This window comes from Vicugna pacos, chromosome 1 (genome assembly GCF_048564905.1).
Source record: "Vicugna pacos chromosome 1, VicPac4, whole genome shotgun sequence".
NCBI classification, from domain to species: Eukaryota; Metazoa; Chordata; class Mammalia; order Artiodactyla; family Camelidae; genus Vicugna; species Vicugna pacos.
The window spans coordinates 55,652,817-55,668,838 of record NC_132987.1 but is presented as its reverse complement, the minus strand read 5'-3'; the positions used below and the strand labels follow the sequence as shown (position 1 = coordinate 55,668,838).

At 48.7% G+C, this 16,022-nt stretch overlaps 1 protein-coding gene across 1 annotated transcript; it reads left to right on the top strand.

The window, feature by feature from the left end:
* Positions 1 to 11,449: 11,449 nt before the first annotated feature.
* Positions 11,450 to 14,943, top strand: RTP2 (receptor transporter protein 2). Its single transcript, XM_006200975.2, has 2 exons — positions 11,450 to 11,613; positions 14,436 to 14,943. The coding sequence occupies exons 1-2, from the start codon at positions 11,450 to 11,452 to the stop codon at positions 14,941 to 14,943; spliced, it is 672 nt and encodes a 223-aa protein (XP_006201037.1).
* Positions 14,944 to 16,022: the final 1,079 nt, after the last annotated feature.

The following is a 16,022-nucleotide window of genomic DNA, read 5'->3' as shown; positions in this document are numbered from 1 at the left end:
AAATGATCCCTGGGCTCCCATAGAAACTTGGCCGAAGAGCTTACAAAACAGGCAGCTTCAGGAATGACAATTCACAGGCCCAAGGGAGGCCTGCGCAGGCCGCTTTGCTGCCCAAGGGCCTCGGACTGTGCTTACATGTCACCACTGTCTAACGGAGGGACGAGGGGGGCTGAGACAGACAGTGAGGGTGGCATTCGAGTTCCAATGAAAGGGAAGATCAAAGAGTAACTGCGGCCAATGGCGATCAATGGTAAGTAAGGCAAACGTCTCTAAACAGATAAGCTAGGGCAAAGGGAATGTAGAGTTTTTATTGTAAAAGCGTGACACGAACGCTACTTTTAGAAAATGCGTAACTTAAAAAACAGGGTGTGTGATGTTCTTCTCTATGTTGTGAGATTTCTTAGGGGAAAGATTTTTAAGGACCAGAGTAGCGGCTGGAGGATGGACCCAGAGAGGCGGGTTGACTAGAACCAACTCAGGAGCTGGAAGGGATGGAAGGTGGTAAGGATCACCTAGTTCAAGCCTGTCCTCGACCCATGAAAGGACTGAGGCAGGAGATGGGGAGGAACTTGGCTGCTGTCGCCCAGTACCCTGGGACAGAGAGTGCAGGGCCGTGTCCTGCCCCTGACCCCACCCTGAGGGAAGGAAGGACAGACACAAACGCTCCCATTTCAGAAATGAAGAAACTGAGGGGGGACTTGTCCAAGGTCACACAGCTCAGAAGTGGTCGACTAATCTGAGTTCACACAACCGGTTGTTGCTAGAACATCAATCATTTCCTTTTTGGGGGGAAAAATGAGCTATTTCGTTTGGAATCTGGGTTCGCATTCCTCTCTCTGCATCACTCATAGTAATAGTTTTATTAAACGGTGGTGATGACATCTTATGATTTTCAAAGCACCTTCCAGCACAATGTTCTACGCAGCCTGCCATGGGTTGGGGGATTCCGGTCTCTGATCTCTAGACCATTCCATCCCACTGACAACCACTTCGGTCACGTCTCTGCCTCCCCTCGGACATCACCCACCACACGTGGTCTGGTCTGTGTGAGTCCCTGTTTCCTGGGACCAGAGAGCACAATTTACCCAGGCGCCCAGTTTTGAGGTGTCTACCAACAGGAAGACTCTTAAATACTCTTAGATTGGGTTCAGTGTTCTCAGTAGTGGAGGCTGAGGCATGCTGTGATCCATCTGAGGTAAAATACAAAGAGTAGTTTACCCAGTGTACTGTAACCGCTTGGAAAGACAGTGCTTCTCCTAGCTGCCAAGGCCGTGACAGGAGCCCAGCCCTGGGTGAGTGCATGCGACATAGTACCCAGGGCCACACACCTTCACTGAAGGAGGAAAGAGCGTCAGCATCACTAAGGAGGTGGCCTTCTAAAAAGGGAGACACGGACGCAGAGGGGCTGTGGAGTCTGGGAAGGGCACCTGGAGGGGCTCAGAGCCCCTGAAGGACTGTGTTACTTCTAAGTCCTTGGGGTCTTGCCTTCTTATTAAACGAGTCTGACTCATTTAACCGCAAGGGACTGGCTGCTCAGCACATCTGAGAGATGAGCTTCCTGGGTCTCTCCCTCTCATGTGCACTTGAAACAAGCATGCTTAGAGTCTGAGTCACAGACTACTGTGACTGGAGGGGCCTTAGTGATTCTGATCTTAGTCTGCAGGTGAAGAAACCAGGCCCCAAGGGGAAAGGAGACAATTCTAAGGTCATATCGAGAGTTTTTATCAAAGAGGTATCCTGACTCCCAGGCGGTTTGTAACATGGTCCCAGCCTTCGGGGAGTGTGCAGTCACGTTGGGAAGATAAAACATGGACATATATAGAAGTAAAATCACAAAGAGACAAAGAGACATACCCTTGTGGCTAATGAATGATGCTCTGGAGAGTTCAGGGGCTTTGAGGAAAAGGATGCTCAGAATGGCAAACAGCTGCTTCAGGGCAGCACAGGGTGGCTGGCCAGCTGGGCAGGTGGCTGGGTGGAAGTACTCTCAGGACTTTTAAGCATCTGCCTCCTTTCTGTGGGACTGTAGTGCCTCCCTCGGTCTGGAAAGAGCTGTCCTCCTTGATGTCCCCAATAGAAGCCATCTCTGGAGGTGGTTTAGTTTGCGAGGGCTGCCTTAGCAGAGCACTGCAAGCTGAGTGGCTCAGACAACAGAAATGCGTTGTCTCCCAGTCCTGGAGGCTAGGACTCTGAGATCCAGGTGCTGGCAGGGTGGGTTCCTTCTGGGAGCTGGGAGGAAGGATCTGCTCTTAGGGCTGTCCTCTAGCTGCCGGCAGTCAGTTGGCCCTCCTTGGTATGCCTTTGCTTTTAGAAGCATCCCCCTGACCTCTGTCTTCATCCTCACTCGGTGTTCTCCCTCTGGGTGTGTCTCTGCATCCAAATTTCCCCTTTTGTCTATAGATAGCAATCATATGGGAGCAGGGTCCATCCACCCTAATGATCTCATCTTAACTAATTACATCTGCCATAACCCTATTTCCAAGTCAGGTCACATTCTGAGGTGCTGGGGTTAGGATTTCAATGGAAGAATTTGGAGGAGGAACACGGTTCAGCCCGTGACGGGACTGTTTGTAGGGGGAGTGGTGAGATGCTCTTGGCAGTGGCCGCCCTCACCTCGTCCTTGCATGTGCTCCCGCAGTTTGAGGTGAAGGAAGTGAGATTTGGAGGGCCTCCTCAACTCCAGCCACCGGGCGTGCCATCCTGGCCTCAGTCACGTTCCAGCCACCCACTGTGGGGGATTTGCCTGACCTCTCCCAGATGAAGAAGCGAGGTCACACTGCCACACAGAGCCTCAGCTCTTTCCAAACCCTCTAACTAGCTGTGTCTTTCTTATCAATGGTGGGTCTCCCCTCAGAAGAGCACTGGGGGCAAATTATCTATGCTCGACAAGCAACCACACTTTCATCGTGTGGAATGGAGAAAAGTCTAGATCCACGTACTTCTCTGTGGAATAAGAATCACCAAGAACCATTACAGGTTTGATAAAAGCCCCTGAACAAGAACAGGGGGCCATTATAGTTACTGGTATTTTGAAAAGTCATGGAGATTTGTGCTGACCCTGGTGATGGTCTGACCCTGCAGCTCTCTGTCACAGGAGCATTTAGAAGTACTTCTGCCTGCTCCCCCGGTGACACTCGTGCAGCCAGAGGTGAGAATCTCTTACTCTAATCCAGCCCCTTCATCATACATAAAAGGAAGCCATGTGACATTAAGCAAAGGTTCTAGAAGTATTAGCACACAGCTCTCCAAATACCTAAGCCAGTTTTCTGCACTCTAAGTGATTGTTTTCTTCATATGTCATCCTATATGGAATCACTTCTTTGGTATGACCCTAGGGGAGCAAAACTTGGGCCAATGGGAAGAATTATAAAAAGGCAAAGCTGAGCTGGATAAAATGAAAGATTTCCGTTGATGTCTAAGGAAGGAATGGGCTTTGTGTTGGCTGCTGGGCTCACCCCTCAGGTGATTAAGCAGAAGATGCACAGTGAGTTGGAATCAGTGTTGACTTGGGGCGACAGTTAGGCTAAATGACTCTAAGGTCCCTCTCAAGCTTGAGATGTTCTAAGACCCCATCCCATTTAGAAACTGGTTTCGACCGCGGGGAGAGGTCAGGAGTACAGGTCTGCTATGAATATCAAGAGAGAAGGGCATGATCATGCAAGTCTGGGGCCATTTTGTGTAGAGCTGGGCAGCTCCCGTAGCCCTAAACTGAGCTGATTCGAGGGGCGGCTGGTGTCCATCTCTTTCTTCCCAGCCCACCTGGCTTCGGCTTTCACACACATCATTTTCTGAGGGTGGGACTACCCCTCATCTCCCACTGTTCCTACCTGGAGCTCCCTATCCTTCAGCCACATGGAGAAATTCATTTCCCAAACACAGCAGCGTCTTTGACTACACCATGCCCTCTGCTTAGCATGTCTTTTTCCTCCTACTCTCCCCCAACCCTGGAAACTCTTTAAAAACCATCCATCCATGAGTTTCCTCAGCCTGGAAAACCGTGAGCATCTGTACAGGTTTGTCGAATGGTGGAGTGAGAGAGTGTGCCATTAAGGGTTCCAGTCGTTTTTCGAGGTCTCCTGACACCTGGATTTTAAGACAGTTCTTCCAGTGCAGTCTAGCAAACAGCCACCAGGTGGCAGGGTAGGCCAAGCCGTTAAGGCCACAGGTCCCTCTTGGAAAGTAGGAAGGTGTAGATGGAGTCAGTGCCATTTTTTCCAGTTGGCTTCCTATGCCTTTTTGCCTGTTCCCTTCCTGCTATCCTCTTCTTCATCTCAGCGAAGCCATCCAACAGAATCGGTTACAGGATGTGATTTGAGGTCCTCTGGTCACCAAACCTCTCCTTCAGAGACCTACCTGGGTGTGCCGATTTCCACTGAGACAGTCATTCATTTGAGTCTCGGGTTGCAGTTCTCCTTGGAAATGAGGGAGTCATGTGCCAATTCTCAGGCGAAAGAAGCCAATCCCTGGCAGAACCCTGGAGTGAGGCAGAGGCTTATGGGATGATTAGTAAGTATAACTAACTTTAGCGATCACCGGGGGCTGTCATTTCCAAGTGCTCACTTAATCCTCACCATGACCTTGCCAGTCAGGGAGGAAAGAACCCCATTGGGCAGATGAAGAATCTGAGGTTCAGAAAGGAGAACACATGAGGAGAAAGTGGCAGGCTGGGAACGAACCTCTGCCTTCTGACTGGTGGTCAGGGGCTCATCTCCCTTCAGCAGCACCTTCGTGTGAGGGCGGGTGGATTAAAAGTTTAGCTCACATCATCACGCTACCTTCACACGCCCTAGTGCACGGCTCTTCCAACTGCACAACGCAGGCTGAGGACAGAGTTCAGGGTCTCAGAACTGCAATTCTCTTCAGATTTAAATCACAAATTCTGAATGGAGACAGAGAGGAAGCCACCAGGCATGCTGTGGGGCTCGCCCCCCATGTCAGAGTGTTGCCCTGAACTCAGGTGCCCGGTACCAGATGGCTACCTCATTCCTCCCCTTCGATGCTGAGGGCCTGGTGGAGGCCTTTCATCCCCTTCGATGCTGAGGGCCTGGTGGAGTCCCTAAGCTTTGCTCCCCTGTTTATATTCAGTGACCCTGGGAAGCTGTGGGTGGAGGACATCATCTAACCCCTACTAACCCGGGCTCAGCCAGTGAGATCCAGGACAAAAAAGCTCTGGCTTTTGCTCAAGGTCGCTGGCCTTGGTCAGGAAGAGTCTTCGTGGTCCTCAGTTTCTGGCTATAAATGAAAGGATTGCCCAGGATGGTGTCCCAGGCATGGAGAAACCATGACTCTGGCTTTACCAGGCTATGTAGCTGGGAGACAGAGATGGATGATTCCTCCCCCTGGAGGTGTCCTGAGAGTAGAAATCAGGCATTCGGACCACAGGGTTCTGAGTGCTGGAGGCCAGCCCTTTCTCATCTGGTGCTGCCAGTGTTCCCTGTACCCAGCAGACCAACATTCACACATCTGGGCTTTGAGGCTTCCCTAACATTCGTCTAATATTTTCATGATTCAAGAAGGGCTTACAAAAACTCTCACTCATTTACAGTTCACACAAAGCTCAAAGTTCTTATGTATTTAGCAATTTCATATCTTTACTGAGGCACCATCTTTCTTTTCAAAACTAGCACTTATTGCTATGTATTTCATTTTGAAATTAATATAGATTAAATGCAGAAAAATCTGAAAACAGCTATGACAAAAATAATAATATGGAATAATATTTATTGAATATCCAAAATGTTTTAGGATCTTTTAAAAAAAACTTTTTACTTTTAAATAATTATAGATTCACAGGAAGTCACAAAAATAGTACAGAGAATAGTCCTGTGTCCCTTTCTCCCAGAATCCCCCAGTGAGAGCGTATTATGTAACAACAGTGAAACATCAAAGCCAGGAAGATGTCGCAGTTGGTACAACCCAGAGATCTCATTCAGATTTCACCTGTACTCATTTGTGTGTTCATGTATGTGTGTGTGTGTGTGTGTGTGTGTGTGTGTATCTCTATACAGTTTTATCTCCTGTGTGGATTTATGGTCACCACCACAATCAAGATACACAACTGTATCATCACCACAAAGCTCCTACGGGCTAACCCTCCATAGTTATACCCACTTGTCCCCTTCATCTCTAACCCCTGGCAACCCCTAATCTGTCTTCCATCTGTATGGTTTTGTCATTTTGTGGGTGTTCCATAAATAAAATACAACAAAAGCTTTATAATATAATGGAACAATAATTATAAATAACATTTATTGAGCATTCACTGTGGGCCAGGAATTGTCTTCAGCTCTGTACAAGTATGAGCTCATTGATCCTCTCAGTAACTCATTGCAATGGTCCCTGTTACTATCCCTGCTTTACAGACGTGGAGACAGATAATCATCCAATTTTACTCAGCCAGTAACTGGCCGAGCTGGAATTAAAATCCAAATCTGGTGTTAAGAGTTTCAGGTTTTAATTCTAATGTTATATTAGCTTTCTGAATATATTTAAGACAAATTTTTAAAAACTAAATACAGAAGAGTTGAATAAAGGAAGAACAACAGTAGCCTCAGAAAACGTCAAAGGTTTGGTACCAAACCAACCACATTCTTGCAAAACAGTGCAATTAAGTTCAAACTCGACAGTGAAAAGGAAACTGGGAAAATTCCATTTGTCTGTAAAGGAGAAAAAACAACCACCCTTAAAACAATTCACAGGTCAAAGAAGAAGAGAGCAGGAGTTTATTTTAGCAAGAGAGCCAAAGGTTCACGGATAGGATGTCATTGCAGTGGAAGTGTGGTTATTTCAAAGCCCAGAACAAAGGCAACACTCTGCTGCCTCAGACTGAATCCAGGAGGGCGGGGCTCTGTTTTGGTCATCCCACTAGCCTCAGAGCCTCACCTGACACTCTGCACTAGCAGGGAGTCACTGACTGTTTACTAATGGATTAAGAAACAGACCCTGCTCTGGACAACGCTGAGATTCCCTTGAGTCCGTAAGTACAGACAAAGCCAGAAGAAGGTGTGGGCCACCAGAAACAAAAGCACACCAAAACAGGGACAGAGATGCTCGAAGTTACAAGGATGGACATCTGTTATTAGAGCTGGTGACAGCACTTCGCTTTCCACGGTGCCTCTAGCCACCAAAATCTCAGCAGTGAATAGGGCTGGGGAGGGGAGTACTTTTGACCTTTGGAAACAGAAAATCGATGCTCAGGAATGAAAGTGATTGATTCGGGGTTACTACATGTTTGAGATAAGAAGCAAGGTCTCCTTACCCTCCAAAGAGAGCTTTATGCCAAGGGTAGACCGTTCACATTGCCAGAGACAATTTGCCTGAACTTCCAGGAATTCTCAAGTTGAAAACTCAGAAATATTTACAAAGGCTTTTGTAAGACTTTTACTAGAATCACAGAGAGAATCATCAGTTACCAAATTATGGCCTCACATCACAAACTAATCACTTTTTCAGTCTTTAATAAAGCTTCCTCCTTGTGTCATTTTTCTCACAGAGGCAGTATTGTAATGACGTCACTGCGTGTGCAGTAGCTTGCGCAAGCCCCAAGGAGGTGTTGCAGCCGAGATGCTGATGCTGGCGTCAGATGGGGCGCTGAGGGAGCATAACACAGGCGCACGAACAAGGCTCTGTGTCTCACAGACATTATGTACCAAACTGGAAACAATGCTTTACATCATGAGACGTCATAGGTACTATAAAACACTATGATCCATTTTAAATTAAATACGTTCTATAAATTCTAAATTTTTACCAATAAGAACTTGATTAAAAAAATGAAGGGCTGGGGAAGGTGGGGAGAAGAGAATGTGGAACTTTTGTTCATTCATTTATTTCTGTATTGCTTGACCTTTTACAACAAGTTTATTCTTTTAAAACTGGGCATAGGGAAAGGCTTAGTGGGTAAAAGTACATAGTGAGCCAGGCTGTTTGGGTCCAGATCCTGGAACTGTCACTTATTAATTATGTGCCTAAATTACTTAGCCTTTTGGTGTCTCAATTTAATCATATGTAAAATGGGGATAATAATTATAGTATCGACCCCATATAGTTCTTGTGTGTGTAAATGAATTAACACATGTAAAGCCCTTAGAAAAGCTCGTGCAAATTAAGCACTTTGTCACTGTTAACTTTTATTATAATTAAGGTTTACTAGGACTTTCCTCCCAACTAGACTTTAAAATGAAGAAATAACCTGTTGTTTCCTTTCCCAGTTCCTGATGTATCAAGGACTCGGTTGCAGCTTCTCCTATATCTTGCATCATATAAAGTCTCTTGGAAGAATGACCTGGACTCCCATGTGGAAACTGCAGCTACCCGTGAGTTTGGTGTTGTACCAGTTTCCATCAATAGGTCCCTTGGACATTGAAACCATTCTGCACTGAACCTCAGCGTCTCCTCACCTTCATGGACTTTGCTTAATTGCCTTGCAGGAACCAAGACAGATTAAGTAACCATAATGACTTTTGCACCTGCTTTGTCTACTTCATCCTTACAGAATTTACTCTCTAGTATAAGTTATTTTCAAATTCCCTCTTTCCCATGCTTACTGGCATCAATCCACATTAAGATTTCCCTGTCCTCCTATATCATCTTTTAAAAACAAGATAGGAGATGTTAGGCAATTTGATGGCTATATCCTGTGGGTATCTGTGTTCGTCTGACAAATGCTCATGTACCAATGCAAACTTATAAGGGTTTCTTATTCACATGGACCTCCATTGTGGAAAATAGTCCATAGAAGCTTTATTAACAATACAAGCTAATTAAAAACATTTAATATTCAGATTCTGAGTATTAATTGATTTCCTATATAAACTATTTATTTCTCCATTTTCTCATGACGCTAAGTCCAGTAGGTCTCACTTGGCAGAGCAAAACCTTCTACAGAGTTGTTCTGGATGATAGAGTGAAGGTTCTTCCCATCCCTCCTGCAGAGGGGTCTGGATTTGCAAGAGGCTAGACAGATCAAATTCCCAGAGCTAGAGTATCCTGGGAACAGCACTGCGGAGCACCGGCCAATTCCTGGGGAAAGGGAGAGAAAGCAATGCCCTTAACTGGCCTGTTATTGACCTACAAATCTGATCACCTAGCCCAGGCTTAAACCAAGTCTGTGATTCCACATCTCCTAGAAGACAAAATCTTAATGCTCTGAGTGACATTGAAAAATCTTTCATAATCCAGGTTCCCTCATATCTCTCAGGCCTCAACCCTTACAACTCTCCCCTGTGATCCAGATGTACTAAATGATGGAATTTCAAGAATGATTCTAGATTATTTCATCCTCGAAGTCTTTGCCAATGATTTCCCTTGCCAATTTTGTTTGTAAGATACAAGTGCATAGTATTTAATTCGATAAAGGAATGCAAGTTCATTTACTTATAAAAGTATTATCTAGATGAGAAACACCACGGCCACATATAATGAAACTGCCAGTGTGTGATGTGGCCACAGCTACAGCACATTTACACACTAGTGAGCTCCCACACTGCAGCTGTTGGAGCCACCCGCTGTCATTTGCAGAAAAGTGAGGTGGCAATTGTGTTCACTGATTGCATCACAAGCATTTCTTAATGAGAGAAAACAGATGGTTGTACAGAAAGATGACTTATATTGGTCTCTGCTTAGAGGGTTCCCACATAAATTAAGCCTGGTTCTAGGCTTAAGGGGATTGCATCATTTGAGTAAAAACAGACCCTGACAATTCTCACCCTCTATCTTCTTGTTTTTCCTTCATTGTCATTTGTTCTGGGAGCAATGACACAGTATTTTCCAGAGAATCACTCCTGGCATGTGGCTTTAGGCTGGGCCATAAACACCTTGATTCATTCAATTTCTGGGAACTCCTGGGTCCCCCCATCTCGCCTGGCTGGTAACTGACTTCTGAGAGGGCCCCGTGAGGTGTGAGCAGCCCAGTCCTGAGGCCAGGCACTTCCTTGGCCAAGGAATTTCCCACTTCTGGGCCTGAGTTGTCTTAATTCAGTGTCAAGAGATTTCAGTTAAGAGATGGTGAGTTCAAGGAAGAAATCAAATTTGAAAAATAAAAGGCTCTTCTATAGCTCTCAGTGAGGGGCTCTGAGACACACTCTAGTCCTTTGCAAGGTCTTCAGCACACAGCTGGCGGAGAACACTTCCCCACTCCCCACTCCAGGAGGGGTTGTGGTGGTGGTGTCCCTGACCCCATCCCATGCGATCACCACTTGGAGGCAACGGCCGAGTCTGGAACTCAACACTGAAACCTCTCCTTCTGGTTCCCGGCAACTCTTTCCAATTCTTCATTCTCTTCACGCTGTGATCCGATTTCCAGGTGAAAGAACCATAAGATGATTACAGCTTACATGTTAGCTAGTACACCTAGCTAAACGGAGTTCCACTATGGGGAATGACTGGATTCTAAGATCACGCAGACCTTGGGGCAAAGCTGTGGTCGGCTGTTGAGTAGCCTGGTCTTTTCCCTGCTGGTTGAGGCTGCCTCTCTCCGGTGACTGTACCTCCATTTGGATTATGCAAATTTGGAGCCAAGTTCCCTTCTAGTGCCTAAAATATTTAAATTGGGCATCAGGGAGCTGTGGTGCCCTGTCGCCAGGCCTCTCAGCAGCAGCGCAGGTGGCAGGAGACTGCAGCTCAGGACCGTGTTCCCCCAGCAGCTTTAACAATCGCATGATTTTATGGATCTGAAAGGTTATCACTGTGTTTCTCACATCACCTGAAGTTACTTTATTGCACCACCTGGTCTGTGGTCTTAAAGGGACCACGTGGTACTTCTCTCTCAATCCTTATGTGTCAGGAGCTCAATTGTACTGGAGCAAATGAACACAAGTCCTTGGTTTCAGAAGACCTGCATCTGAATCTTGGATGAGTCACTTAGAGTTTAGTGTGTAAACCTCAGCTTCCTGATCTGGATGATAGGGGTAAGAATCCCTGCCTTGGCCAACACACAAGTCAAGCAGCTAGTGCTTGGCACATGGTAAATGGTGGTCCAGCTCATCACGGGGTGTGGGAGCCCCGCATTTCCTTGTCTCTGCTTCTCCCTGGCCCCCTAGGGTATCACAGTTACCATCGCACATGATGTGGAGAATGCTTGGAAGAGCAGCAGGGATGAAACAGGACCATGAAATCGTCCTTGACTCCTGGAGAGCCCCACGGGCCTGGTGAGTGTGGTCTGGGACTGCGTCTCCCACCTCACTCACTGCTCTTAGTGTCACCGCCCAGCCTTACCTCCCTAGCCTAGCTCGGGGCCCTGGCACACTCCTTTGGGACTTCCCTCTTCCCCAGCCCCAGCCGCCATGGTAACAGGTTCCAGGGTGACAAAGGAGATTGCTGGGTCCTATTTCCTTCTGGTCCTATCAGTGTGGGTTTTCAGACCTCAGGCACTGTGCTGCTCTGCCCCTGCCCGACCATCCTGTGTCCTCCCTTGGGTCAAGTCCAAACTTCCAGCCTTGCCAGCAGGACCATGTGTACCAGCCTGACCACTTGCGAGTGGAAAAAAGTCTTCTATGAGAAGATGGAGGTGGCAAAGCCGGCTGACAGCTGGGAACTCATCATAGACCCCAACCTCAAGCCCAATGAGCTGGCCCCCGGCTGGAAGCAGTACCTGGAGCAGCACGCCTCGGGCAGGTGAGAGGTGGGGTGGGGTTTGGGGCTACGGGCAGCCCTGCAGCACAGCCCCCAGGACAGCTTCGAAGGGCAGGCAGAGATACCTGGAGCCCGGCGCTGGGGTCAGCTCAGGTTAAGGGTCAGAGAAGGAACTGCCAGGTGGGTGAAACGGGCCTGGGTCCTAATCCAGGCTGTACCACTGACTCCTGGATGATCCTGGCAGGTCATGTTCTGTCTTTGGGTCTTGGCTTGTCACAGTAAACAAAGAGTTTTAATTCTTCAATGCCCCTGCAATCTCTGACATTTTCAATATTTTTATCTTTTTGTAACCTCTTAAAGATTGCTAGGAACTGAGGCCATGAGATCTACTGGGGAAAGTCTTAGCTCTGCTCCTAGGTCTGTTCAGTGAACTCAGTACAATTAGATTTGAGTACAAAAAACTTTGCTGTCCACCTGCTATGTTCTAGAAACTGGCTTCCCAGCTAACCACCGCTGTGAATTTGGGCGAGTCCTTTTCCTTCTGTGGTCTAAGTTTTGCAAAGTCAGGGAGTTGGCCTTAGGTGATCCCTCAAGTCCCTTTTACCTATGGGTCTGTGACAAAAAGACTTAGCTTTGGCCAGGAGTTCCGAAGGTCCTTAGGGCCCAGCATCTCATACATTATAGCAGCCACACGTCTGTCATACAGCAGGGTCCTTGTGATCAAGAGGACATGGCCATCTGAAGCCCACATGCCTCTCCCTTTTTCAGACCGTGGTTTGGGATTGAGGCCACAGAATGCCCTGCCCAAGCTGCCTCAAGCTCATGTCCAGGGTCTGTGCAGGCCTCTTACCTGGCTCCATTAATTCAAGAACAGACAGTAACTCTAGGCCCGTGGGGAGGCCAACAGGTGGCTGTGTCCTAGGGGTGTGGACACACAGACTAGGCTGTTCACACCTGCTTGCATGTGAAGTGCCTCATGGTGCTGAGGGCAGGTCCTAAAGGAGGCAGGCTGTGGGTGGGGAGCTTACATAGTACTCTTGTCCCAAGATCTGCAAATATTAGATTGAAGCTGCCTTTGGGACAAAAGACAGAGACAGAGGTTGATTGATTCATTTCAATTCAAATCCATTCAAGAGACATCTCTTGGGCATCTGTTCTGTGCTGGGTCCCAGCTCTGGCTCTGACTAGCTGTGTGTGTGTGCAGAGAGCTCTCTTTCTCTCTGTGCTTCTGTCTCATCTCAGTAGAATGAAAGGCTGACTAGATGATCCTAAGATCCCCTCCCACTAGATCTGGTGGTTTGGGATTTAAGATCTGAGGTCTGGCTTCAGGGAGGGGAAACAACTCTGGATTGGCTTGATTAAAAGATGGAGAAGGAGGAGACTGCAGATGTGAAGCTCTGTGCTGGCTGGTGGGAGAGGTGCAAAGAGCTGGAGGCTCAGGTGCAAGGTCCCAGGGGTTGAGGGGCCTGAGTTCCACAGGTTTGTGACTCCTCTTGCCTTAGGGCTCCTATTCTTGGCAGGTGACCTGTGGGTCCCAGTTGGCCTCAGGCAGGACTGGGAAGCACCACCCTTGTGCATATTCTATGCAGAGGCTTACCTCATCTGTAAGCCAAGGGATGCATTAGCCCTGGTGCCCTGCAGCTCTGGCCCACCATCAGGGGACACCATCTTCTGGCTCAGGAACAATCAGGCTGCTCTGGCTGAGTAACCCTGCCTTGGGCTGTGCTGAGTACTGTTCTGCACTTCTGTTGCCCAGGGTTCATCTCCACCCCACAGGCTGGGCTGCGTGATGTTTGGCATACAGTAGGCGCTGGGTGGTATCTATTGGATTTAATTGAAATTCTCAACTGAGATCCTTCAGGGCCATGACAGGTGTCCCAGGGAGGGTCAGCAGTGAAGGCAGACTGAACCCAGTGGACCCTGGACTGTCTTAAAGCCTTGGTAACAGGCGCCTGGAAGAAGTTTGTCTCAAGGATGGAAGGAGCTGCCCTGGAGGTAATGAGTTCTCTGTCATTAACAGAGGATGGAGGCTGAGATAAGTCCCAGGCCACTTCCCTCCGTGTTTCCTGAGGCTGGGTCTCTAGGGGGCCCAGGTGAGACAAAGAAGCCTGTGAGTATGTAAGTGCGCGTGTGCATGTGTGTGTGGAGGGGATGCAGACCCGGATCCACCTTTCTAGTTTCTACTGCGGGGCTGGAGTGGGATCTAGGGATGATTTGTCAAGGGGCAGGGGAGTGTTCTTTGTGAAGGTGCAGGGACCAAACTCTGCAGTCCTCCTCCTGCTGGCCCATCGCCCATCCACTTCTCCATCCGGTGGATTCTCGGGGATTATTCTCTGGGTTATTCTCAGAGGTCTGTGTGCTTGGGACAGCTAGAGGCATCTCTTCGCCCCAGAACAGACAGGATGCAAGAGTGAGACTTGTGGTCATCCCCTGTATCAGAGTCACGGGAGGTCTGAGCGGAAGGATCCTTATTGGACACCATTACCCTGCATTTCACTGAAGAGAAATAAGGCCCAGACTGGGGGAGTGACCTCCATGCAGCGTCCAGACCCTTGTCATGAGTGCATCAGGTTTGGGGAGAGCCGGGGCCACGAAAAAGCGCGCAGGAGGCAAACTGGAGAGCACTGCTGGAAGCCAGATTGCTCCAGCATCTGGCTCTTGAGGATGCTGCTCCAGGCCCAGGGGAGCTCCCTAGGAGGAGGTAGAGATGCCGGCTTTGGCACCAGTGAACCCAGGAGGCGGTAAACACCCCGCCTCAACTTCCAGGCACAGGCACACAGGGCCCTTCCTTTCTAGGCTCCTCCAGGCAGGCTGTGGCTGGGAGGGAGGCCCACCGTCTCCATCCCTGCCTTCCTTCCCTGCAGGTTCCACTGCACCTGGTGCTGGCACACCTGGCAGTCGCCCCACGTGGTCATCCTCTTCCACATGCACCTGGACCGCGCCCAGCGGGCGGGCTCGGTGCGCATGCGCGTCTTCAAGCAGCTGTGCTACGAGTGCGGCACGGCGCGGCTGGACGAGTCGAGCATGCTGGAGGAGAACATCGAGAGCCTGGTGGACAACCTCATCAGCAGCCTGCGCGAGCAGTGCTACGACGAGGCCGGCGGCCAGTACCGCATCCTCGTGGCCGCCCGCCCGGACAGCGGGTCGCACCGCGGCGAGTTCTGCGAGGCCTGCCAGGAGGGCATCGTGCACTGGAAGCCCAGCGAGAAGCTGCTGGAGGAGGAGGCGACCTTCTCGGGTGCCTCCAAGTCAAGGGCCCAGGAGGCCTTGGGCTACAACTTCTTCTCCCTTCGCTGGTGCCTCTTCTGGGCCTCCCTCTGCCTGCTCGTTGTCTATCTGCAGTTCTCTTTCCGAAGCTCTGCCTTCCTTTAGTGGAGTTGTTTGGGGGTGGGAGGAGGGTGCGTGGAGGTGAGAGTGTCGCAGATGCGGCTCCGGTCCCGATTCTGCTACAGATTCAATACACGATGCTGGACAACCCAGCTATCTCTCTGGACTTCAGTTTATTACTCTACAGAATGAGAGGGTTGCTCTATGAGATATTTAATGGTCCTTCCATTAAAATGTGCAGTGACTGAGGGGATGAGAGAAGGGTCTAAAGAAGATATAAAACTCTCTAGGTGTCAGTACTTGACTCACAGGAGTATCTTCTCCCTCCACCTCCCCCAACTCCACCACCGCCTCCACCTCCATGTCTACCCCTCCTTTTGCTTCATTTCCCTATCCCGTATCCCATTAGGATCCTGTTAGGTCCTGTCTGTCCCTGCCTCATGCTCATGCTCTGACCTTCCTGCCGTGGTTCCACTTCAGTAGGGCAGTGGCTCCACCCAGCTTATCTTCATTCAGTATTCAGTGTGTCATCATCAGGTCCTACCCTGGAGAGCCTGCTCCCACCATTCTGAAAGGCTCCGTTTTTAACTCTGGTGCTAGAGTCCACTTGCCTGGAGTTATTTAGAGCTGCGCTGTCCAATATGTTAGCTGTTAACCATCCATATGCGGCTATTTAAATTTATATTAATTAAAATAAAATTTAAAATTCAGTTGCTCAGTCGCATCAGCCACATATCAAGTACTTAGTGGCTACTGGTTACCATGTTGTACTGTGTGGATATGGAACATATTGACAGAAATTTCTATTGAACAGCACTGGTTTAGAACCTGAAATTCCCACTTAAATATATGAGGGTTCATAAAATAAGAAGTGGGTATAGGTTTAAAGGTTCAGCATGAAGCCTTCTGGGGGCAGGGATGGGGCTGGGGTTCAGTAGGGATACACAAATAAATATGTAACTGCTGTGCTCTGATCGTCAGTTAACTGGAATCTGTGGGTCCCAGTGTTGCCTAAACATTTTTCCTGGGAAGGAGGACCTGTAGAAATCGCAAGATGATGGCGCTCTGTGTGTGTGTCTGTGTGTATGTCTGTGTGTGTGTGTCTGTGTGTTGGTTTAGGGCTT

Bases quoted from the DNA above. Each gene is read 5' to 3' on its own strand.
- RTP2 (XM_006200975.2), top strand. From the start codon at position 11,450: ATGTGTACCAGCCTGACCACTTGCGAGTGGAAAAAAGTCTTCTATGAG. The intron at 11,614-14,435 runs GTGAGAGGTGGG...CCTTCCCTGCAG, and splicing joins GAGCAGCACGCCTCGGGCAG to GTTCCACTGCACCTGGTGCT.